At 45.3% G+C, this 25,987-nt stretch overlaps 1 protein-coding gene across 2 annotated transcripts in view; it reads right to left on the reverse strand.

Moving 5' to 3' along the window:
• Positions 1 to 25,987, reverse strand: part of uggt2 (UDP-glucose glycoprotein glucosyltransferase 2) — a 373,478-nt gene that overhangs the window by 44,434 nt on the left and 303,057 nt on the right. The window contains exons 34-35 of one of the 2 annotated variants that reach the window (XM_080198156.1): positions 14,384 to 14,468; positions 9,586 to 9,768 (exon numbers count right to left, since the gene is read on the reverse strand). In XM_080198156.1, the coding sequence (XP_080054282.1) occupies positions 9,586 to 9,768; positions 14,384 to 14,468 (268 nt within the window). Of the gene's footprint in view, positions 1 to 9,585; positions 9,769 to 14,383; positions 14,469 to 25,987 lie in introns of those variants that run through there. The other variant, XM_080198157.1, reaches the window with a different exon arrangement.

Raw genomic sequence — 25,987 nt, forward strand, 5'->3', positions numbered from 1 at the left:
GATAAGGCCTGGATGGGATTGTTGTTGGTGCAGGGTCGATGGGCTGAATGGCCACCCTCTGTATTGATGGGGTTCTATGAAGTTAAAAAAACCCAAAACTCTATAAACGCTTTAGGCCAGATTTTCACTACTGAGGCTGTCTTGACTGTATTCACCTTAGTGGAAATGTACAAGAATGTTGAGATTGTTGAGAGTGGTTGGTGAGTGCAACACAGATTGGGGTCTGATCACACTCTCTTGAGATTTTCTAACTGCTCTGCCACAACATCTGCCATTACAATTGGCCTAAAGATTTCTGTCTCCCTCTCTTTTTGAACAATTTCTAACCTAATGGCACCTTCCTGAATCCAGGGAATTTTGCAAAATTAAAAACAATGCATTCTGAGTCACTTCTTTTTCAGACTCTAGGATGAAGTTCAACAATTTTCTCAATACCTCTTCCCTGATGATTGCAATTTTTCTGAGTTCCTCCCTCCCATCCATTTTCTGAATTACAGTTATTTCTGGGGTGTTCCTTGTAATGAAGATTGATGCAAAATATCTGTTTAATTCATCTGCCATCTCTTCATTTTCCATTATTAATTCTCCATATTCACTTCCTATAGGATCAATGCTCACTTTCTTATTTAAGTATCTATAGAAACTCTGTTTTAATATTTTTAGCTAGCTTTTTCTTGAACTCTAGTTTTTCCTCCTCAGTGGATATTCAGTTACTGAGTACATTCAAGTATGAAATAGATTTCTGAATCCTATTGGGGTTGGGCAGGAAGTGGGACTGAGGACAACTAGATACAATGGGCAGGATTTTACCACCTCGCCTCACTCGGTTATCAGTGTGGCGAGCTGGGAAAAAGCATGCGATGCTAAAAATCTGATTTGTGCCAGCGTTAAATGGTTTGCTATCTCCCTGGAAGTGTGAATCACTACTGCTCTATAAAAGTGTGGTCAGGCGGAGCAGTAGCAAAGGACAGCGAGAAGATGAGTATCACTGGGCACCAACCTCTGGGACGCAATGGGGGTTATGGGGAGGGGGGGGTCTCTCAGTTGCTGCCATGGTGCTGGGTGAAATGGGGAGCTTGCATGGGTACAAGGGTATGTGGGGAGGGCTCATGCAGGTATGGAGGTCCTCATGTTGTGGGTCACTCTACTGGCTTGGGGCTTATACTATGCGCATTCTCCCTGGCCACTGGATGACCTCCAAGGGGCTGCACATGAGCTTGAGTCCCAATCCCACTAATGTTGCACTGGTTACCTTGCCATCTGTCTGCTGGATAGGCTCTGTGGCTGACTGCTGACATCCCAACCCAAGCCCCACTAACAGTAATAAGCACCAAGCTTGACATCTGTTACCCCAATTCAGGGAGCATGCCAGTGTTAACACAGCTTGCCACATTACAAGGACTGTGTACTGCTCCCTACAACGGCCACCAGTCATATGAAAATTATGAGGGTGCTTCTCCACTACTATTACTGGAAGCCAGTGCACAAGACATCCATGTGGGCGCACTCATGTGTATGCTTCAAGGTTTCCCATCACAGTCACGCAGATGCTCTGACTGCCACGATGGTGATTTTTTGACAATGGTCAGCAGCCCATTGAGGTGGTGCACAATGCCGGGGAAGGTGACCGGTTGCTAGTATCCAGACTTATGTGGACACAGGTTGCTGGAAGGGAGTGAGAGTACCGGGATGAATAAATTTAAGGATTGCCTCTCTTTCTCTCTCTCTCCCCCCCAGTCCTCCCAAAAGGAATAATGGATTTCACTCTAGAACCCATAGAGCTGGCAGTTATACTTGTGGTCGCTGTAGCAGAGGAGGGAGACATCTGCCCACTGCAAGGACAACCCTGGGCTAGAGGCCACAGCAGGATGACAGCGAATAGAACATGGCTGCCCATCAGCTTGAGGATGTCAGCGATGGAGATTCTGCCTCTACAGGATCCACAAGTCCTTTCATGGGTTGCTGGACACTGCTGCTGCAGACTGTGTCTCAGCAAGGAGACAGCGCAACCCCTGTGCCAGGTCCTCACAGACCTTATGGAGCAGAAGGACACCCACTGCTTTTGGCAATGAAGATCACAGCAGCCCTCAACTTCTACACCAAAAGGTCCTTCCCTACAGTGAAGGCCTCTGTGGTATCTCGCAATTTTCTGGAAACAAGTGAGGTGACGGAAACTTATGCACATGGGCAGGCAGCTGGATTTGCATTTATCATTGTTCCAACATGAAGCCCAGGCTGCAGCTTCGCCCCCATCGCTGGGAAGCCCCATGAGCAGGAGTCTATAGATGGCATGCACATTGCCCTGTGGGCCTCATAAGATCATTAATCGAAAGGGATTCCATTCCTTTAAAATCCAGATTGTGTGGCCACCAGATGAACATCACACACATGTGTGCATGCCACCTGAGGAGTGAGCATGACAGCTGCATCATGCACAGGTCGGAGGACATCCTAGGGTCTTCTAGGACCATGTCAGGCTTGTGGGGGACAAGGGTTAACCGTTGCATCCAAGGCCGATGATACCAGTGGAGATGCCTGAGACCAAGGCGGAGACTCGCTACAATGAAGCCAATGCTGCCAACCTGTCCATCATCTAGTAGTGCATCAGGTTACTGAAGATGCAGTTCCACTGCCAAAGCTTTTGGCAGACCCTGCCAATCTTTTTTGGCTGCCTGGACCACACTGACAACGCCCCCCCACCCCCCTAATGTCTCCCACATCATTATGGTCTGCTAGGCGCTCCTCAATCTGGCACAGCAGTGAAGAGACATCCTGCAGGGAGAACAGGCTGACACTGCTGAAGAGAAGAAGGCTGTGGTGGCCGAGGAGGAGCCAGGAATGGAGGCCAGATGGCAGCAAGTATCTGGCATGGCAGGACAAGGGAGGCCTGTATCGCCAGACAGACAGATCAAAGACAGATTAGTCACAGCTATGGGGTGCAATCACATTTAATGGTGATTATCTACATTGCCAACTACCTTATCCCTATGTTGTCGGTAAAACAATATCTCTGAGACTGTTAGTGAGTCAAAGTACAGTAGCTTTATTACAAAAGCTTTTGGGAGACGCCAGTTCCTAAAGTGGTCTGCCAGACTTCTCCCCAGTTACAAGTAAGTGTGGACATTTATACATTATGGTCCCTGGCTCCAGTCACGGCTGCAGTTCTTCTGGCTCCAGTCACGACTGCAGTTCTTCTGGCTCCAGTCACGACTGCAGTTCTTCCGGCTCCAGTCACGATCGTAGTTCTTCCGGCTCCAGTCACAATCAAAGTTCCCGGGTCCAGTCACGATCGAAGTTCCCGGGTCCAGTCACGATCGAAGTTCCCGGGTCCAGTCACGATCGAAGTTCCCGGGTCCAGTCACGATCGAAGTTCCCGGGTCCAGTCACGATCGAAGTTCCCGGGTCCAGTCACGATCGAAGTTCCCGGGTCCAGTCACGATCGAAGTTCCTGGGTCCAGTCACGATCGAAGTTCCTGGGTCCAGTCACGATCGAAGTTCCTGGGTCCAGTCACGATCGAAGTTCCCGGGTCCAGTCACGATCGAAGTTCCCGGGTCCAGTCACGATCGAAGTTCCCGGGTCCAGTCACGATCGAAGTTCCTGGGTCCAGTCACGATCGAAGTTCCCGGGTCCAGTCACGATCGAAGTTCCCGGGTCCAGTCACGATCGAAGTTCCCGGGTCCAGTCACGATCGAAGTTCCCGGGTCCAGTCACGATCGAAGTTCCCGGGTCCAGTCACGATCGAAGTTCCTGGGTCCAGTCACGATCGAAGTTCCTGGGTCCAGTCACGATCGAAGTTCCCGGGTCCAGTCACGATCGAAGTTCCCGGGTCCAGTCACGATCGAAGTTCCCGGGTCCAGTCACGATCGAAGTTCCTGGGTCCAGTCACGATCGAAGTTCCCGGGTCCAGTCACGATCGAAGTTCCCGGGTCCAGTCACGATCGAAGTTCCCGGGTCCAGTCACGATCGAAGTTCCCGGGTCCAGTCACGATCGAAGTTCCCGGGTCCAGTCACGATCGAAGTTCCCGGGTCCAGTCACGATCGAAGTTCCCGGGTCCAGTCACGATCGAAGTTCCCGGGTCCAGTCACGATCGAAGTTCCCGGGTCCAGTCACGATCGAAGTTCCCGGGTCCAGTCACGATCGAAGTTCCCGGGTCCAGTCACGATCGCAGTTCTTCCAGCTGTTTTGGCAATTTCTTCCTTTGTGTAACTTGTGAGATCGCAGCCATCTCAGTACTGTTCTTCCTTTCAACGAGCTGTTTTCACACTTAAACATCTGCAGTTGTTTAGCTAGCACATAAACCTGCACAAACAGATAAGGTTTACAATGCTCTTGCACAAATTCTAAGTACAATATTCATTAACCCTTTCCCTTCTTCACCCTGACTGCCCTTACCCACGCCCTCTTGGTGACCCTCTAACTTCTTAACCTTCCATGGTCTTCCACTACGTCGAAGTGCCCCACGGGATGCACATCAGAGGTGATAGCGGTCAGCTGCTTTCTGCTTCCTGTGGTCTGTGATGTCCTCGGGAGCCCTCGGCCAAATTTCAGGTGTCACGGATGTAGCCATGCCATCCTTTTCCACCCACTGCCCATGAGATGCACCAGTGTCAGGAAGGGGGGATTTGGAAGGGCTGGAGACGGCTGGTATCTCCTGGATGGAATGCCTCAGCACAGACTCCAGCCCTTCCTCCTCCCTTGGGGTGCCTGTGGACGTTTGGGACACGCCATAGAATGGCAGACAGCTGGAGTGAGCTCAAGAGGCTTCTGTGTCACCTGGCTGACAGTCCTGGAGACTCAACTGTGTCTGCACCATGGTGTGCAGGCCCTCAGCAATAGCCCTCTGAGTCTAGGCCAAGTTCTGGATCCCATCAGCAAGCATCCTCTGAGACTGGGCCATGCTCTCGAGGCCCACAGCCATACCCTGCTGTGTCTTGCGCATGCTCCCAGTGCCCTCAGCCATGGCGCTCAATGACTCAGCCATGTCTTGGACCCTGCCACCCATAGTAACCATTTCCTGCCCCAGGCTTTCCACTGTGGACATCATCCTTCCAGTGTTGACCTGGGTGCCACGCAATGCCGGCAAAACCTTCTGCATCTGAAGGCTGTGGGATTCCTCCACACAGCCTGGCACGTTGGAATGTTGCTGACAGTCCCTCCTACAAAACCCGGTCCTGCCTCTGTATCTCCAGCAGCTTCTGGAGAACTAATCCCAGTGGCTTGGCAAGTGGCTCAGGGATAGCTGTCTCCTTGGTTCCAGGATACCTCCGCCAGCCCAAGCCTTCTACCACATGTTTATCAAAGGCTGTAATGGAGTGCACCAGAGGCCTCATCACTAACATGTCCCACCATGATGACCATATCTGTGCTTATGGATGGTGTGTGTGATGCCTGTGTTGACTGCTGGGTGCTTTCCTCTGAGGTGTCATCGGGGGTTTCAGCAGGGACCGCAGGGAGTGGACGCAGACTCCTGATGGCCCGCCCTTATTGGGGTCATCTCCTGCAAAACAAGACACATGGATAAGTGCAAGGGAACAATAGGTATCTGGGCAGATAGGTCATATGAATTAAGGTTTTGTGGTTCCTCACTTCTGCGGCTCACCTCGGCTTGGCTGTCAGTCAGCGCTCCCTCGCCTCGGAGTTCCCCAACAGTCAATGCTTCGCTTCTCGAATGGAGTGAGGAGATGCAACTCAGGGACCTACCTCCAGTCTGCCCAGTGATTACGGGCCACCTTCTCCTGTGGGGATAAAAGAGGGGATTGAAAGCCGAATGGCTGGAAGGGTGCAGGATGTTGAGGGTGTAGGGGGTGGGCCAATAGGGTGGTGTGTGTTGGCACCATGTCTCTGCAGGCAGATATTTGTGATGGAGGGGTGCCAGAGAGGTTGAAGCTAGGGGGTCAGGTGCCAGAAGGGCACTGGGAGTCCTGAGTCTGCTCCCAGGGTTCTTACCCTTGCTGCTCGAGCAAGGCCATTCATTTTCTTGTAGTGTTGGATGCCGCTCCTCTGTGCTAATGCATGGGCACTCACTGCCACTGCCACTATTTCCTGGGCCACATTGCCAGCCCAACACCTGAGCCACTGACTATACCAGGGAAAGGAGACGGCCTTCCTCTCTTCCACAGCATCCAGTAGCTGTCCCAACTCTCCCTACATAAACTGCAGAGTAGCTCTGCACGTTACCATCTTCCAGGTGTGACTGACTGTGAGTGAATCATTAGTGAGTGCAGCTCATCCTTGTTAACAGTGCCCAGCTGTGGTTATTTTGTGCGAGTCACACACCTGGAGTCCCCAAAATGGTGTGATTTGCATGGAGGCTCTTTCATTGCATTAAGTGTCGGAAGATTGAGATGTGAAGCACTCCTAAGAGACCAGCGCAGAGAAGTCCTGTTTTCTTGCCATTACAATACTTAGAACAAAGAACAAAGAACAAAATCAGCCCGGGGAACAGGCCCTTCGGCCCAACAAGCCCGCGCCACCATCTCAACACCACCAGTCCCCCTCTCCACCCACGATCCCTGTTTAATGTTTTATGGCCATCCAGATTGAGGGAAACTGATTTAGGGACAACTTATTATTGCCAATCAGCCTAACAGCACATCTTTGGGGTGTGGGAGGAAACCGGAGCACCCGGAGAAAACCCACGCAAGAACAAAGAACAAAGAACAAAGAACAACACAGCACGGGAAACAGGCCCTTCGGCCCAACGAGCCCGCGCCGCCGTCCTACTGTCTCAGTGACCTATTCATGATTTTAGTCTATGCCTAACGTGTGAGGATCAGGGAGGTCCAATTTAGGGACAATTTAGTACCCAATCAATCAGCCTAAAAGCACATCTTTGGGGGATGTGGGAGGAAACCGGAGCACCTGGAGGAAACCCACGCAACCACGGGGAGAACGTGCAAACTCCCACAGACACAGGCCCAAATCCATGTGTCCGCACAGCAACAGAGATAGTCTCTGAGCTGTCATGTTGCCCTCGAGATGGTCCAGTTTAAGCACACTAACGACATGAAGCAATAGGCAACTCCCGAAGCAACATCCAAGAGCAGCCCACTACAACCTGCCGCATGCATGCCCCTTGCTGGACTTAAATGCCTGTGGAGACAAAAAAATTCATTATTAAACAGGCAAAGACTAACATCCCTGAGGCAAAACGTATTCCCAAGCCTACAATGTTTAGTAAGGCCTACTATATCCCCCTATATGTAGCCCGCTCATATGGCTGTCTAAGTGACTCTTAAACAACCCTAGCGTGCCTGCTTCCACCACCTTACTCGGCAGTGCATTCCACACCCCCACTACCCTTTGCGTGAAAAACTGCCCTCTAATATTTGTCTTATACCTAGCCCCCCTCACCCTAAGCCCGTGACCCCTCGTTCTATCCATTTCTAATAGCGGAAAAAGCTTACCACCATTTACTCTATCTATCCCCTTCATAATCTTATAAACCTCTATTAGATCCCCCCTCAGCCGACGTCTCTCAAGGGAAAACAGCCCAAGTTCATTCAATCTTTCCTCATAAGACAGCCCTTCCATACCAGGCAACATCCTGGTAAATCTCCTCTGCACTCTCTCCAGGATCTCTACATCCTTCTGGTAGTACGGCGACCAGAACTGGACGCAGTACTCCAAGTGAGGCCTAACCAACGTTCTATACAACTGCAACATCAGACTCCTACTCTTATATTCTATACCTCTTCCTATGAAGGCTAACATACCATACGCTTTCCTCATCACATTCTGCACCTGCACCGACACCTTCAGGGACTTGTGCACTTGCACCCCCAGGTCTCTCTGCGTATCTATACTCCGGATAGTTCTACCTTTTATCGTATAACTCCCCTCCACATTATTCCGGCCAAAGTGCATCACCTCGCATTTCTCCGGATTAAATTCCATTTGCCATCTATCTGCCCAATCTACCAGCCTGTCTATGTCCTGTTGCATTGCCAGGCACTGCTCCTCAGTACCCGCCAATCCAACCATCTTAGTGTCATCAGCAAATTTGCTGATCACACCACCTACCCCCTCTTCCAAGTCATTAATATATACCACAAATAGAAGAGGTCCAAGTACCGAGCCCTGCGGCACACCACTGGTGACAGGCCTCCAATTGGAAAAGGAGCCTTCCACTACTACTCGCTGTCTCCTCCTCCCAAGCCAGTTCTCCACCCATCTACATACCTGGCCTTGTATCCCATGAGCCTTCACCTTTTCTATCAGCCTACCATGAGGGACCTTGTCAAACGCCTTACTGAAATCCATATAGACGACATCAACGGCTTGTCCTTCGTCAACCGTTTTTGTCACCTCTTCAAAAAATTCCACTAGATTCGTAAGGCACGACCTCCCTGTAACGAAGCCATGCTGCGTATCCCTGATCAGATTGCAGCGCTCCACATGTTCATACATCCTATCCATTAGCTTGCCTATAACTGAAGTCAAGCTCACCGGCCTATAATTCCCTGGGTTATCCCTCTGACCCTTCTTAAACAACGGTACTACATTTGCAATGCGCCAATCCTCTGGGACCTCACCAGAAGACCTCCAAAGAAGAGACAAAGATTTGCGTCAGAGGCCCAGCAATTTCATCCCTCACCTCCCTTAACAGCCTGGGATAGATGCCATCAGGCCCCGGAGATTTATCCGTCTTTATACTGTCTAAAAGTCCCAACACCTCTTCCCTCGTGATGACTATTTCCCTCAACGGATCCTCAAACTCCTCAAGCACAGCACCAGACATCAGGCCCCTCTCCTGCGTGAATACCGACGCAAAGTATTCATTCAGGATCTCCCCCATTCCCCCAGGCTCCAAGCATAGTTCCCCTCCTCTGTCCCTGAGAGGACCAATCTTCCCTCTAACCATCCTTTTATTTCTAACATAGGAGTAAAATGCCTTAGGATTTTCTTTAATCCTACCCGCCAAAGCCATTTCGTGGCCCCTTTTTGCCTTTCTGATGCCCCTTTTAAGTTCTCTCCTACATTCTCTGTATTCTTCTAACGCTATCTCTGTCCTCAAATGCCTAGATCTAATGTACGCCTCCCTCTTCCTCCTGACCAGGTCCTCAATATCCCTAGTTACCCACGGCTCTCTAATCCTACCCTTCCCATCCTTCCTCTTGACCGGCACGTGCCTTTCCTGCAAAGATTTTAGTTTTCCCTTGAGAGACTCCCACATACCCAGCGTCGACCTGCCATCAAGCAGCTTACCCCAGTCCGTATCTTTAAGATCCTGCCTAATCCGGTTGTATCTAGCCCTCCCCCAGTTTAACACCCTCCTGAGAAATTAAATTAAATTAAATTAAATTAAAGAAATAAAGCACGGGGAGAATGCGCAAACTCCCTCAGACACTGGCCCAAATCCATGTGTCTGCACAGCAATCAGTGATAGTCTGAGAGAAATTTCCACCCAATGTTATTTAATGGAACAGGCTTGATGGGCTGTACTGTCTCCATCTGTAACTACTGCTTTGTTCTTTTTTATGCACTCAAAACTCCCATCTTCTGATATTCTTCATCCCCAGGCAGATTATGTTATCTGTCAAGAAAAATAATATCTATTCAATACCAATGTGAGTCAATTTACCTGGTCAGCATCAACAAAGATGATTTTGTTAACAGCTAATGGGAAGAGAACATCTAGGAAAAGGATCTTGTAGCCCCAAATAGTCCTCTGTTTCTCTGTTTGCTGATGGAGCCACTGAGGCCACTTGTACTGCACTAATTCATATTGGAATCCATATTCTTTTGCCATTTCTGGAATCAATTCCTAGGTGAGGAAATCAAAGTTGTCAAGCAAATCTTTATTTCAGTAAAACAGTATCCAGAACATGTAACTCAAGAATAATGAGAAACAATTTGTGTCATTTGAACTTATTAGCCGGTGAACATACAAAGTATGGTTAACCAAACCAAACATGATGAAATACTGATGTCTGCATTTGAAGCCTCCAAAAATCATTCTAAAAACTGGGGGCTTGACTGAGACACCAATGTAAAATGTGAAAATGTGAGAAAAAACATAACGCTAATAATTTATATTAAATTAATGTAGCACAATTTATTGAATAAATTACTTATACAAAATACCTATAACTACAACGAAAGAATTAAAAAGCTCATCAAATTCATTTTCTTCAATATCTGTGCTACAATTTATTCTAAGTTACATTGGCATCATTGTAAGCATTCCATTCGAGATTGGTTTCAGAATCATCCCTCCCCTACAAATTATCTTCCTTGCTGTCCATTGAATTGGATTTTCTGCATTTTTGAGCCAGTTTATGACAGTTAGTGCATTAAGTGCATCGCATGATTTGATGATGAAATCACACAAAGCATCAAGTTTGCACATTTCCACCCTTTTGCGAAGATTGTTTCTGCAACCATCCACCCTATTCCACTCAACATGAACATAATCCTTGAATTGCTTATTCTGGCAGACATTTAAAGGCTGAAGGTGGACAATGGATCCCTGGGACTGGATACACCAATTTTGCCTGCAGCTACGAATTCATCTGTCCTGCTGCAGTGAATGGAGATTTGGCTGAGCACCAAATTCTCTGTTCTTACTGGCTGCAACAGCAGATTGTGAGCAGACCGAGAATTTGTGCCCTGGTATCTGCAGGATGGGTGTTACTTCTTTATTGATGCCTCTTGATCACATCATATGGGATCTGAACACGTCCCACACTAAAAAGCTGCATTCATTGTTTCAATGGTCACAAGTTCAGGCCAGTGGTTACTCTCTGTTCTCATGATGCATTTGGTCTTGGGCATCCTCTTCAGTATGGATTTGTGCTTCTTCCATTTTTGCACCAGTTTTTCATTAACACCAAATTGTGTAGCACAGTTACATTTAAAATTTTAAAAATCACTTATGGGATGTTGGCATTGCTGGCTAGACCAGCATTTATTGTCTGTCCCTAATCTTGAACTGCTGCAATCCATGCATGTATGTAAACCCACAGTATTCATGATGTGGGTATGCCGGCGTTGGACTGGCGTAAACACAGTAAAAAGTCTGACAACACCAGGTTTTAATCCAACCGATTTATTTGATAGTAAACGCACAAGCTTTCGGGGTTAGTCCCTTCGTCAGGTGAATGGAGAGTTCTGGCCTCAGACAGAGCATATAAAGCACAGACTGTTTAGAGATTACTGATTAGAATGCGAATCCTTACACCTAACCTGCTGTTCAAGACCTGAAGTGGTTGACAATGTGAGTGGAAGGAGCACTGATGACAGGTTAAAGAGATGTGTATTGTCTCCAGACAGTACAGTAAGTGAGGTTTTGCAAACCCAGGCAAGTCACGGGGGTTACAGATAGTGCGACATGAACCCAAGATCCCTGTTGAGACCGTCCTCATGTGTGCGGAACTTGGCTATCAGTCTCTGTTCAGCAACTCTGCAAGGCGGCCTTCACGACACACGACAGCGCAGAGTCGCTGAACAGAGACTGATAGCCAAGTTCCGCACACATGAGGACGGTCTCAACAGGGATCTTGGGTTCATGTCGCACTATCTGTAACCCCCATGACTTGCTTGGGTTTGCAAAACCTCACTTACTGTACTGTCTGGAGACAATACACATCTCTTTAACCTGTCATCAGTGCTCCTTCCACTCACATTGTCAACCACTTCAGGTCTTGAACAGCAGGTTAGGTGTAAGGATTCGCATTCTAATCAGTAATCTCTAAACAGTCTGTGCTTTATATGCTCTGTCTGAGGCCAGAACTCTCCATTCACCTGACGAAGGGACTAACCCCGAAAGCTTGTGCGTTTACTATCAAATAAATCGGTTGGATTAAAACCTGGTGTTGTCAGACTTTTTACTGAACCCACAGTATTGTCAGGGAAGGAGTTCCAAGATTTTGACCCAGTGACAGTGAAGGAACGATGATGCATTTCCAAATCAGGAGGAATGATTTAAAAGCAATTTCCAGGTAGCGGTGTTCCGATATGGCTACTGCTCCCCTCCTTCTAGATGGTAGCATTTGTAGGTTTGTAAGTTGCTGTCTAAGGAGCCTTAGTGAGTTCATGCAGTGCATCTTGTAAACTGTACATATTGCTACCACTGTGGACTTATTAGTGATAGACAGCATGGTTTTGTGAAGGGGAGGTCATGTCTCACTAACTTGATTGATATTTTTGAGGAAGTGACAAAGGTGATAGATGAGGGAAAGGCAGTGGATGTTGTATACATAGACTTCAGTAAAGCCTTTGACAACGTACCTCATGGTAAACTGGTACGAAAGGTGAAGTCACACGGGATCAGAGGACAGCTGGCAAGATGGATGCAGAACTGGCTTGGCCATAGAAGTCATGATGTGGAGATGCCGGCGTTGGACTGGGGTAAACACAGTAGTAAGTCTCACAACACCAGGTTAAAGTCCAACAGGTTTATTTGGTAGCAGACACCACTAGCTTTTGGGGTTTTGCCCCTTCTTCAGGTGAGTGGGGAGTTCTGATCACAAAGCATATAAAGGCACGCACTCAGTTTACAGAATACTGATTAGAATGCGAGTCTTTACATCTAATTTACAGCAAAGTCTTATCCAGCCTTGAGGAGAACAGTGACCACAACACCACACAACCCTGTCACAGCAACCTCTGCAAGACATGCCGAATCATCGACACGGATGCCATCATCTCATGTGAGAACACCATCTACTAGGTACACAGTACATACTCTTGCAACTTGACCAATGTTGTCTACCTGATACGCTGCTGGAAAGGATGTCCCGAGGCATGGTACATTGGAGAGACCATGCAGACGCTACGACAACGGATGAATGAGCACCGTTTGACAATCACCAGGCAAGACTGTTCTCTTCCTGCTGGCAAACACTTCAGCTGTCATAGGCATTCGGCCTCTGATCTTCAGGTAAACATTTTCCAAGACGGCCTTCACGACACATGACGGCGCAGAGTCGCTGACAGAAACTGATAGCCAAGTTCCACACACATGAGGATGGCCTCAACCAAGATCTTGGGTTCATGTCACACTATCTGTAACCCCCATGACTTGCCTGGGCTTGCAACATCTCACTCACTGTCCTGTCTGGAGACAATACACATCTCTTTAACCTGTGCTTAATGCTATCTCCACTCACATTATCTGCACCTTTAAGACTTGATAAGCTGTAAAGACTCACATTCTGTAAACTGAGCATGTGCCTTTATATGCTCTGTTTGTGATTAGAACTCTCCACTCACCTGAAGAAGGGGCAAAGCCCCGAAAGCTGGTGGCATTTGCTATCAAATAAACCTGTTGGACTTTAATGTGGTGTTATGAGACTTCTTACTGTGTTGGCCATAGAAGACAGAGAGTAGCAGTATTGAATGGGCGTTTTTCTGAATGGAAGGTTGTTCTAGTGGTGTTCCACATGGATTAGTTCTGGGACCTTTGTTGTTCATGGTATATATGAGTGATTTGGAAGAAAACCTGGCTGACCGGTTAGAGACTTGGGCAGAGAAATGGCAGATGAAGTTTAATCCGGACAAGTGTGAGATAATGCATTTTGGAAGATCCTATGCATGTGGGAATTATACAGTATATGATAGAACCCTTAGGAACAAAGAACAAGGGACAAAGAAAATTGCAGTACAGGAACAGACCCTTTGGCCCTCCAAGCCTACACTGACTTAATTAAAACCCCCTACCTTCAGGGGACCATATCCTTCCATTCCCATCCTATTCATGTATTTGCCCAGATGTCCCTTAAGACTCATTATCGTATCTAATTCCATTACCTGGCTGCAAGTTCCAGGCACCCATCGCTCTCTCGTTCATGTCTTTTAAACCTTGCCCTTCGCACCTTTAACCTATGCCCCCTAGTAATTGACTCTTCCACCCTGGGAAAAAGCTTCTGATTATCCAGTCTATCCATGTCCCTCATAATCTTGTAGATTTCTATCAGGTCACCTCTCAACCTCCATTGTTCCAGTGAGAACAAACCAAGTTTCTCTAACCTCTTCTCATAGCTAATGTCCTCCATACCAGGCAACATCCTGGTAAATCTTTTCTGTGCCCACTCCAAAGCCTCCACATCTTTCAGGTATTTTGGCGACTAGAATTGAATAGACACTATTCCAAGCACAGCCTAACTAAAGTTCTATAAAGCTGCAATATGACTTGCCAATTTTTAAACTCAATGCCCCAGCCGATGAAGGCAAGCATGCGTATGCCTTCTTGACAACCTTCTCCATTTGATTTGCCACTTTCAGTGATCTGGACACAAGCAGCAGGTGAATTCTGATGAAGGATCCGCAAATGTTAATTGGTTTGTTCTCTTTATAGATGCTGCCTAACCTGTTAAATTGTTCCAATATTTTCTGTTACTGTATTTTAGATATTTTATTCAATATCTAAGTTTTCTTACTTTGAAAGTAGGAGACAGGTAATTCTTCAAAAACCAGAACTTGACAGTGGATTTGGTGTGCTTTAACACAGAAAGCATCATTATTCTGAAAACATAAATGTGAAAAATAAAGTAAATAATTCAACATTTTAACATCTGCATGCTGCCAATGCAACTTAAATACAGAAAACAATAAATCATTCAGAATGAAAGTTATATCACCTACTCAATTTTGCATCAGTTTAAATATCATTATCTAACGAAGAAAATGAAGTTAAAGTGTAAAATAATTTTTAACAGAAAATAACTAAATGAATACAAACAGAAAATCTTTAAGTTGAGTTCCTTAAGTAAAGGAACTTACTCTTGTGTCTATCATGGTGTTTTCTCTAAACTACATCAGAAAATGGTAGGGTGTTATTAATTTTTTTTATATACAAGTAAATAAACTACTGTATATTTTGTAAGCCATGTCTGGTCAGAAAATAAGAAAAATGAAAGAATAGAGAACATGGTGTTCTTTGCAATTGGTATTATTATTAGTTAGAGTCAGGAAACAGTTTAGACATAGATGAGGTAATGAAGAAGCAGCAGCGAGAAAGAAAGAGAGGCGGCCATCCCCAGGACCTAGTTCAGCAAGATATTTAGGGCTGAAGATAGCAGAAGAGCAGGGAGAAGGGCAGCTGTCCTCAGGAAACAGCTCAGCTAGAGATGAAGTGTTGAAGGTGAAAATCAGTTTGTGCAAAAGATTGTTTTCTTCACTGAACCAAAGACTACTCCCAAGTCCTGGTCGCTTAGGCTGTACAGTATGGTAACCATTGGCCAGATTTGACAAATTGGTTTATGGTTGTCATTTGGGAAATGGGGGTCTCAGCAGAGTTTAGGATTATTGGGGAATTAGGTACTTCTGGGTTTATAATTTTTGAGGGACTAAGTACTCACTGTTAATTTGCTTAAGTATAAGATTGTTTGATTGTATTATCTTTCTTCTACTTGAATGAATACTGTTCATTTTGTTATTTAATGAAAGAGAGGTTTGAGTTTTCACTGTCTCCACAAATATTTCTTGTTAATATAAAAAGATACACCACAGGAAACCAGTTGGGATATTCTCACACACATCGGCAGGGTTTCATTAACAATTAAAATATTCTACTGAATGCGTTATATTCCATTTAAATTCAGATATGGAAGCTGCTAGAACAAATGTAGTAAAAATACTACTAGATTATTCAATAATGTGTATAAGTTGTTGGGTTGTATAGACTGGCGACAAGGGATGAACAAGCAGAAGGATTTATTCAATGATTTTAGTAGTCCTTACATGCTGTGTGTCTGCCTGTGCTGGAGACAACTACCACACTACTGGCACAACGCATCCTATGTCTATGTCATCCTAATCTACATTTAATCCTAATCTACAAGACCACCCAGTCTACATTTTCCCCTTTTAAGTTGGGACAACTGGTACTACGGGCATATGACAAAGTAAAACAGCAATGACAAATTGTAAACTATTTACAATGTCCAGAGCACAAATTTGACAAACAGAACATACTATCTGCAATATACAGATCATTGACCTGGGCTGCTATATCTGATGCATAGCTCACCATGCTTTTTCACTCGACCCCCACCCCTTTTTAAAAGGCACAGTCCATATGTAGACTCAGTCAGCACATAATCCTTGAACTTTGCATTTGATCTGCTCAGGCACCCTGAGTGTGTGATTGTGCCATTTGGCTTTGCTTGAGATGCCCTCAGGTTGTTGGCCTCATGGTTGATGACATAAGGCATCCTTTTGGTATGCCTACTTGCTGTAGGCCTTGTTGCATTGGCCTTGGGAAGGGCATTCATTTCCACCAGTATAAAGGGTGCAGACGACAGACTTGGTGGGGTGAACTCTGCGGCAGTGGGTGACACTGGTTCCTGAAATAGCAAGTACCTTCCAAGGCAATCATGCAGCTGTTTGGTTGTTTGGCATGGCTATGTCCAGCCCTCAGTTTGGATGCTGATTGTTTGGCCTGGTTCTAGAATTCAGAGCTGGCGGTCAGTACAAAGAACAAAGTCAGCACAGGAACAGGCCCTTTGGCCGTCCAAGCCTGTGTCGATTACAATGCCTGCTTAAGCTGAAACCGTATGCACTTATGTAGTCCGTATCCTTCCATTCCTATTATTTTCATGTATTCATCTAGTTGCCCCCTACAGTACAATCACAGCAATGTTTATCTTTCAATTGCTGCTTGATGACGGCTTTGCCCACATTTGTCTCCATTCCAGGTTTGCAGAAAGGCCTTGGTAACAAGGATTATGGTTCTAGTATGCCTGGGGACCATTCTCTGTGCTGATGAGAGCTCACTCAGCACATTTTGCAGGTTGAATACATAAGAAATAAGAACATAAGAAGTAAGAGCAAAAGTAGGCCATCTGGCCCCTTGAGCCTCCTCTGCCAATCAACAAGGTCATGGCTGATCTTTTCATGGACTCAGTTCCACTACCCACCCTCGCACCGTAAACCTTAATACCTTTACTGTTTAAAAATTTATCTATCCTTGCCTTAAAAACATTCAACGAGATAGCCTCAACTGTTTCATTGGGCAGGGAATTCCACAGGTTCATCACCCTTTGGGTGAAGAATTTCCTCCTCAACTCTCCTAAATGTGTTTCCCTTTATTTTGAAGTTATGCCCACTAGTTCTAGTTTCACCCACCAGTTGGAAACAACCTCCTTGCTTGTATCTTATCTATTCCGTTCATAATTGTATATGTTTCTAATAAAATAGCCTCTTATTGTTCTAAATCCCAATGAATTCCAAAGTCTATCCAGGCTCTCCTCATAAGAGGTAGCCATGTCTCATGAACTTGATCGAGTTTTTCAAGGAAGGGACGAAGATGATTGATGAGAGTAGGACAATGGATGTCACTGGCTCGGTCAAAGACAGTGGAAAGCTGCATATCTGAATGGAGGACTGTGACAAGTGGTGTTCCACAGGGATCAGTGCTGGCACCTTTGCTGTTTGTAATACATATATAACTGATTTGGAGGAAAATGTAAGTGGTTTGGTTAGTAAGTTTGCAGATGACACAAAGGTTGGTGGATTTGTGGATTGCAATGATATAGATCGGTTGGAGACTTGGGCAGAGAGATGGCGGATGGAGTTTAATCCGGACAAATCTGAGCTAATGCAGATCTAATACAGATAGGAAATATACAGTAAATGGCATAACCCTTAAGAGTATTGATAGGCAAAGGGATCTGGGTGTATAAGTACACAGGTCACTGAAAGTGGCAATACAGGTGGAGAAGGTAGTGAAGAAGGCATAGGGCATGATGCTTTAGCTATGAGGAGAGGTTGGAGAAACTGGTTTGTTCTCACTGGAACGACAGAGGCTGAGGGGAGACAAAATAGAAGTCTACAGGATTATGAGAGGCATGGACAGAGTGGATAATCAGAATCCTTTTCCCAATTTGAAAGAGTCCATTACTAGGGGGCACAGTTTTAAGGTGAGAAGGCAAGATTTCAAGATGTACGAGGCAGATTTTTAACACAGAGTGTGCCTGGAACTCGTTGCTGGTGGAGGTAATGGAAGCGGATATGATAGTGACTTTTAAGGGGCGTCTTGACAAATACATGAATAGGTTAGGAATAGAGGGATATGGTTCCCTGAATGGTAGGGGATTTTAGTTAAGTCGGGCAGCATGGTTGGTGCAGGCTTGGAGGGCCGAAGGACCTGTTCTTGTGTTGTAATTTTCTTTTTTCTTTATCCTATAAGCCAACCCTTTCAACTCCAGAATGTTGCTTTCAGATCAGGCAAATAGACAATTTCATACGTCCACAGTCTGGGCCAACCAGCACCACGTTCCATTTGTATATGTTTGCTACCATGAGTGACCATGGGACATTGGGGACCTCATGTAGGTGCACTTGTTCTTTGGTTTGATGAGGCTTGAGTGATTGCATGGTGCACATCTGGTCACTTCCCTCTCTTATATCCCCATACATATAGAGCCAAGGATTCCTTTGCCTTATATCTTGTTACTTCCAATCCTGGGTGCCTTTGGTGGGGCTGTTAGGTATAGTATCTCTGCAGAAAAGTGGAGATGATGAATCACTCCTCTCCTCTCCAACCTCTCCTCATAGCTAATGCCCTCCATACCAGGCAACATTCTGGTAAATCTTTTCTGTGCCCTCTCCAAGCCTCCACATTCTTGTGGTAGTGTGGCAACCAGAATTGAACACTATATTCCAAGTGCAGCCTAACTAAAGTTCTATAAAGCTTGACTTGCCAATTTTTAAACTCAGTGCCCTAGCCGATGAAGGCAAGCATGCTGTATGCTTTCTTGACTACCTTCTCCACCTGCGTTGCCACTTTCAGTGACCTGTCTACCTGTACACCCAGATCCCTCTGCCTATCAATATTCTTAAGGCCTCTGCCATTTACTGTATATTTCCTATCAAGGCGGATAAATCTTGGCAAGGTCATCAGCAAAGTACAGCTTCTCACTGTGTTTGTAGAGGACAGAGCTTGTAATGTAGCTTGAACAGCATACGCTGCAGTTGTGCTGATGTAGTACATACAGGCTTTTCAAGAATTGTTACGAGTGGCTGATTATCAATTTCAACATTGGCAGAGTGGCCTCCAATGATGTCATGAAATTTCTGACATGATTAGGCCAAAGGGTTCCTCCTTGATGTGGGCATAACAAGTTTCAGTCTCAGTGAGTGCTCTTGATGTGAAGGCTACTGATCTGCCTTTCTGGATATTGTCATTCTTGTCTATGCTAGGAGGCATCTGCTAATAAGAGTACAGGTGCTTGAACCCCAAAGTGTGGTAACACCAGAGGGGATGAGAGTGCCTCCTTGAGTTTGATGAACATAGTGTCGTGGTACTCCTGCTAACACAGGGTACTTTTGTTGCTGATGGAGGGGTCCAATCACCTCACTGTAGCGAGAAATGAACCTGGTTAAGTAATTTGTCACACCTGGGAAGCACTGCAAGATGTCCTCAGGAATGGACATTTATTGTACAGCCATTGTCTTGTCTGGCTCTGACTTCACACCATTGGTTGTGAGCAATGAACCATGTAAGGAACCTGGTTGACCCTGAATCTGCATTCAGCAGAATTGAGCTTCAACTATATCATCTTGATTCTGCCGATGAGCAAATGCAAATGTGCACTATGTTCTTGCAAATGAGACCCCAGACAAGGATGTCATCAATGATAATAGAACATAGAACACTACAGCACAAACAGGCCCTTCGGCCCACGAGTTGCACCGATCACATCAACACCTACCAATCCATAGACCTATCTATAACCCCCAATCCCACTAAATCCCATATGCTCATCCAGAAGTCATTTAAAAGACCCCAGCGAGTTCGCCTCCACCACCACTGATGGCAGCCGATTCCATTCACTCACCACCCTCTGAGTGAAAAACTTGCCCCTAACATCACTTCTGTACTTGCCTCCCCGCACCTTAAATCTGTGTCCTCTCGTAGCGACCATTTCAACCCGGGGAAATAGCCTCTGAGAATCCACCCTATCTATTCCTCTCAACATTTTATAAACTTCTATCAGGTCGCCTCTCAACCTTCGTCTCTCCAGGGAGAAGAGTCCCAGTTCCCTCAACCTATCTTCATAAGGCATGCCTCCCAATCCAGGCAACATCCGTGTAAATCTCCTCTGTACCCTTTCAATAGCTTCTACGTCCTTCCTATAGTGAGGCGACCAGAACTGTGCACAGTACTCCAAGTGAGGCCTGACAAGGGTCTTATAAAGTTGCAGCATTACCTCCTGACTCCTAAACTCAATCCCTCGATTAATGAAGGCCAGTAAACCATACGCCTTCTTGACCACATCCTCCACCTGCGAGGATTGTTCCACGCACCAGTGGAAGATCTCGCTGCCAGTGGAGATCCCATAGGGCATGTTGAGGAAATGGTACCCGCCTACCAGAAACATGAACCTAGTCAGCTTCGAAGATCAGCAGTTCATCAACTACTTTCTGTTTCCTCACAAGGGCTCTCCTTGAAGCACAGACAATGGATGTTATAGAGTCACCCAACATCATATGAGACATGATGGGTAGCTTCCCAAAGATGTCACAATTAAATGGGTCTTTGTATTCCAGCAACTCTGGGAGGCGATGCTGCACAGTAAGTACGTCTGGACCAAGATGGATTAGCCCCAGTGCTGAAAAGGAAGACTGGAGATGTGCTAGAATTTGTGGGGAAATTCCACTATGCCCCTGGAAAGTACTTTTCACTATTATAGAACATGTCCAAAGAATGCCAAATAAGAGAAAGAAGCAGTGTGAGTGAAAGTAAGAATTTCAAAGTGTTACGGTCCTGTATGTAAAATCCGAAGTATAATGTGGAGCCAGACAAGACCCCAACAATTTTTCTACTTTGGCATAAGTGTGAGGATGGAAGTTTTGCTCCAGGAGTCGTTTGACTGCCAAATTAAGGATCATTCATCAAAACAAGCTTTATTCATAACACAGATGAACTGTAACTCTAAAAATGAAGCAGCTTAACTTTTAACAGTTGTACAATAGTTAGAGAAATTAAAGGAAATAACTCTAATTCCTAACTTTTCACTATTTCAGTTCTAGAGAAGCAACAGTTCTCTGAGGTGCAAATGCCACTTTAAATACAGTTAGCAAACCCAGGCATACTTGCTATCAATTGGGTTAACATCCTTGAAGTTTTCAGTGATGTTTTGATTTTCAAAACAGTCTGTATTTAAACATTCCCAACCAGAAACTGAAAACTGTTTTCAGCTATATACCTAGATTCTTCCATTAGCCACATTATCACATGACCCTCCTTACTTAAATTCACCTTTTGTTACTTTGATCAAAAGTCCCCACATGTCCTTTTCTTTCGTAAACAAGAGTCCATTAGCTCTCTCTTATGTAAACCACATGCCTAAATTGAATAATGATCCTCTTTTCCCAGCATTTGAGCTGTATTACTTCCAGACATACTGACTACTTGCAGAAAACTGAACTCTGAAACATTACCCTTAAACATAAAATATAACAATAGCATAGTATCATCACAAAAGCCAAAGTTAATTGGACCAAGGACTGGCAACGAGCCTGTTCTTCTTCCCATTTGCTATGACCACTCTAATTAATGAAATGAAACAGGAAATGCCATGGTCACTGATATTTTCAGATATATTTGAGCTATGTGATTAATTGCTGAGAATATGACTGAGGATCAAGAGAAATGGAGAAAGGTACTGGGATCGGGGGGGGGGGGGGGCGGTGGGGGGCGGGCAGAACAACTGGGAGAACAGAGCTTAGGAAAGAGGATCAGAATGAAGGTGTAAATGTTATAGGCAAAGATCTGGGCCAGGATATTTTGGATGAGAGGGTTTCCAATCCCACTATCCAAAGGTGTCCCCAACAGTCTGTCAGCCCAGCAGCTATTTCATGACCCCATTTAGGGCTATAGAGCTATTGGCCAATCTGATTGGCTGCAGTGGACAGAAGAAAAATTTCATGAAGGTGACAAAGCCTAAGTGATGGACAAAGAGGTATGTTTTGGGATCCTAGGGTAGGGAGGGTAGGGGTGGGGTTGGAAAGTGATGTAGAGTAGATGTCAGTGGAGGAGGAGGAGGGCCAGTGGCTACTGGAACGTAAAGGGAGAGATGGGGAAGGAGTGGTGGCACACAAAGTTAGCAGGGAGCTTCCCATCATCCATATAGATCCTAAGCCTGATAATTTTAGGTTTCCCTCATGTCTGGAGAATCCTCCACAAGATGAGAAAGTGAGTTTGGTTAGGCAACAGCGCTTAAGTGGCAAATAGTTGGCCAACTAAAGCCCCTTAAAAAAAAGGAAAAGTTCAGCAGGTTTGGCAATGTCTATGGACAGAGGAACACGGTTAACATTTTGAGTTCATTGGCTCTTCTGCAGAACTAAACAGTCAATGGACTCAAAATGTTAACTGTGTTTTTTGGTTTGCACAGATGCTGCCAGACCTACTAAGTTTTTCCAGCATTTTCTGTCCTTATTTCAGATTTCCAGTATCCGCGCTAGTTTGAACAAAGAACAGTACAGCGCAGGAAACAGGCCCTTCCACCCTCCAAGCCTGTGCCGCTCATTGGTCCAATTAGACCATTCGTTTGTATCCTTCCATTCCCAGTCTGCTCATGTGACTATCCAGGTAAGTCTTAAACAATCCCAGCATGTTCTCCTCCACCATCCTACTTGGCAGTGCATTCCAGGCCCCCACCACCCTCTGTGTAAAAAATGTCCCTCTGATATCCGAGTTATACCTCGCCCCTCTCACCTTGAGCCTGTGACCCCTCGTGATTGTCACCTCTGACCTGGGAAAAAGCTTTCCACTGTTCACTCTATCTATACCCTTCATAATTTTGTACACCTCTATTAGGTCTCCCCTCATTCTCCGTCTTTCCAGGGAGAACAACCCCAGTTTACCCAATCTCTCCTCATAGCTAAGACCCTCCATACCAGGCAACATCCTGGTAAACCTCCTCTGCACTCTCTCTAAAGTCTCCATGTCCTTCTAGTAGTGCAGCGACCAGAACTGGACGCAGTACTCCAAATGTGGCCTAACCAAAGTTCTCTACAGCTGCAACATCAGACTCCAGCTTATATACTCTATACCCCATCCTATAAAGGCAAGCATGCTATATGCCTTCTTCACGACCTTCTCCACCTGTGCTGCCACCTTCAAGGATTTGTGGACTTGCACACCTAGGTCCCTCTGTGTTTCTATACTCTTGATGGATCTGCCATTTATTGTACAACTCCCCCCTACCAAATTTTCCAAAATGCATCACTTCACATTTGTCTGCTTTTAATTAGAATTAATTAGATTTTAATATTTTGCTTTTAATTAGAGCCCATCCTTGCCCACCTCAGCATAAATTTGTTGCGAGGACCAGAGAGAATCCAATTCTTCCTATTTTGTGCTCCCCATATCTAAAAACCTATCGGCAGTGAATGTTAAGCTCCGGTCCTGGAGAAAGAGAATAGCTTCAAAAAATACCTTGGATCGATGCTGGAAGTATGGGATGGAAAATTAAGCAATTGAACTAAAAAGGATAACCTACAGTACAGTTGTGAGGTCAGCCTTGTTATATAATGTAGAAAGCTGGACAACATTTACTGCAGTCACTATCTTAGGTGCATGATACTATCTATTATGAAACAGAGGTTGATCCCCTCACTGAGAACTAAGACTTAACCACTCAAAGAGGAGTACCTTGCTTCATAATCCGTTAAAAGTGTGTGAGAAGTAGTACAACCTGCTCTTCAGCACATTTTATTGGTCAAATCTAAGTAACTACCTGAGACTCTCTGTAAAATTAGTAAGTATTACTTTATCTAACCAACAGTAAAAAGGTCAAACTAAACTATTAACAAACTGAATAAAACATTATCCTAATGGAATGCTGTTTAAATAAATACAATTCCCACTTATTAGCAAAAAAAATAGAATTTTTAGTCACTCTCAAAATTTCAACCAGGTTTGTCGTCTTCCGGAATCTTCTGTCTTCTTTCTACTGCCCGGAATGTCTTGTCTTCTTTTGGTACCTTTGCTATACAGATGAAGCTTTGAGCTAAAAGCTACTGGCTGTGGCAGAAAGCAGTTTCCGTGAGTCTCTGGAGCTGAGAGTGGGCCCTTGTTCTGTTTCAAATTAATTGGCTGAATTCAGAAAGATTCAAAAAGACTGAAAGCCTGTTACCAAGGTAACCCTGCCGCCTGGCCCTTTGATACAATGTTTCAGTCTGAGTTCTCTAAATGCACTGGCATCCTTTTTTTAAAAAAACTCTAAGTTCAGAAAAAGCGCCATCTTTTAAAGGCGCTATGCAATATTTTCACATTTTAACATTTTACAATTTGTTAATAATTTTACAAACACCAACTTGGCAACATATGATTGAGTCATATGCTGCCAAGCACAGGAAAAGGTTCTTTGGCCCATCACGTCTTCGTTGATCAAAGACAAACCATCCAATTATTTTAATAGCTCTCATGAAGAGTCATACAGACTTGAAATGTTGGCTCTATTCCCTCTCCATAGATGCTATCAGACCTGCTGACATTTTCCAATATTTTCTATTTTTGTTGCAACTATTTTAATCCCACTTTCCAGCACTTGGCCCATAGCTTTGTAGACCTTGCCATTGCAAGTGATCACTCACTGGGTGAAAATGTTTTTCCTCACATTACCAACTTCTCTCATAACTAAAACTCTCCAGCCCAGTCAACATACTGGTAAATCCTCTCCACACCTTTCCAGTCCCCCAATAACGTGGATTCCAGAACTGCACACAATACTCTAACTGTGGCCTAATCAACATTTTATTAAGTCCCAGCATAGCTTTTAAACTCAATTCCTCGGCTAATTAAGAGAAGTATACCATATGCCTTCTTAACCACTTTGTCTGCATGTCCTTCCAACTTTAAAACCTGGTGTACATGCATACCAAAATTCCTCTGATCCTCAGTGCTTCACAGGATCTTGCCATTCATCATGTATTCCCTCACCTTATTTGTTCTACCCAAGTGTAGCACCTCACATTTATTTGGATTGAATTCCATTTGCCACTGATCAGCCCACCTGACCAGCCCATCTATATTCTTTGGTATTCTAAAGCTACCTTCCTCACGATTTACATCCGACCAATTTTCATATCATCATTGAACTTGCTAATCAAGCCTCCTACACCTAAGTCTAAGAAATCATTTGTATCAACAAGAAACAGCAAGGGCGCTAACATTGATCCCTGTGAGGCATCACTGGACACAGGCTTCCAAACACCCCTTGACGATCACCCTTTGCTTCCTGGCATTCAGCCAATTCTGGATCTAATTTGCCAAATTTTCTTCAATCCCATGGGCTCTAACCTTCACTATCAATCTCCCATGGAGGACCAGCTTGGGGGGGTGGTTTAATATGACTGGTGAAGTTGGCTGCAAACTGCTAGGAGCGCCATTGTGCAAATGCCCTGATCTTTCGGTGAAGTGGGAGACCTCCTGTCTCCTACCTCCCCCTCCGCCGCTGATCAAACCCCTTGCATACCCCCCCCAATGCCAATCACGCATCCCCTCCCTCAGCTGCAGAGCTTCCCTCTTGTCCCCCCGCCCACCTGTGGAGTTCCCTCCCCTCGTCCCACCAAGTGTCTCCTTTATTATCCTTGACAACTAAGAGAAGTACGACTGTTTCCCAATTGCTCACAAAATATTTTTGTATCCCTCAGGCCAACTTAGTTTCATAGAATCCTACAGTGCAGAAAGAGGCTATTCAGTCCATTGAGTCTGCAGCAACCACAATTCCACCCAGGCCCTATCCCCATATCCCTACATATTTACCACTAATCCCTCTAACCTATGCATCCCGGGACACTAAGGGGCAATTTAAAATGGCCAATTAACCTAGCCTGCACATCTTTGGACTGTAGGAGGAAACCAGAGCACCTGGAGGAAACCCACACAGACACAGGCAGAATGTGCAAACTCCACACAGACAGTTGGACCTGAGCCAGGATTTGAACCAAGGTCCCTGGAGCTGTGAAACAGCAGTGCTAACCATTGTGCTACTGTGCCGCCCAAAATGACCCAAACCGGGAATCAAACT

Source organism: Carcharhinus amblyrhynchos, chromosome 10 (genome assembly GCF_965287045.1).
Source record: "Carcharhinus amblyrhynchos chromosome 10, sCarAmb.v2.hapA, whole genome shotgun sequence".
Classification (NCBI taxonomy): Eukaryota; Metazoa; Chordata; class Chondrichthyes; order Carcharhiniformes; family Carcharhinidae; genus Carcharhinus; species Carcharhinus amblyrhynchos.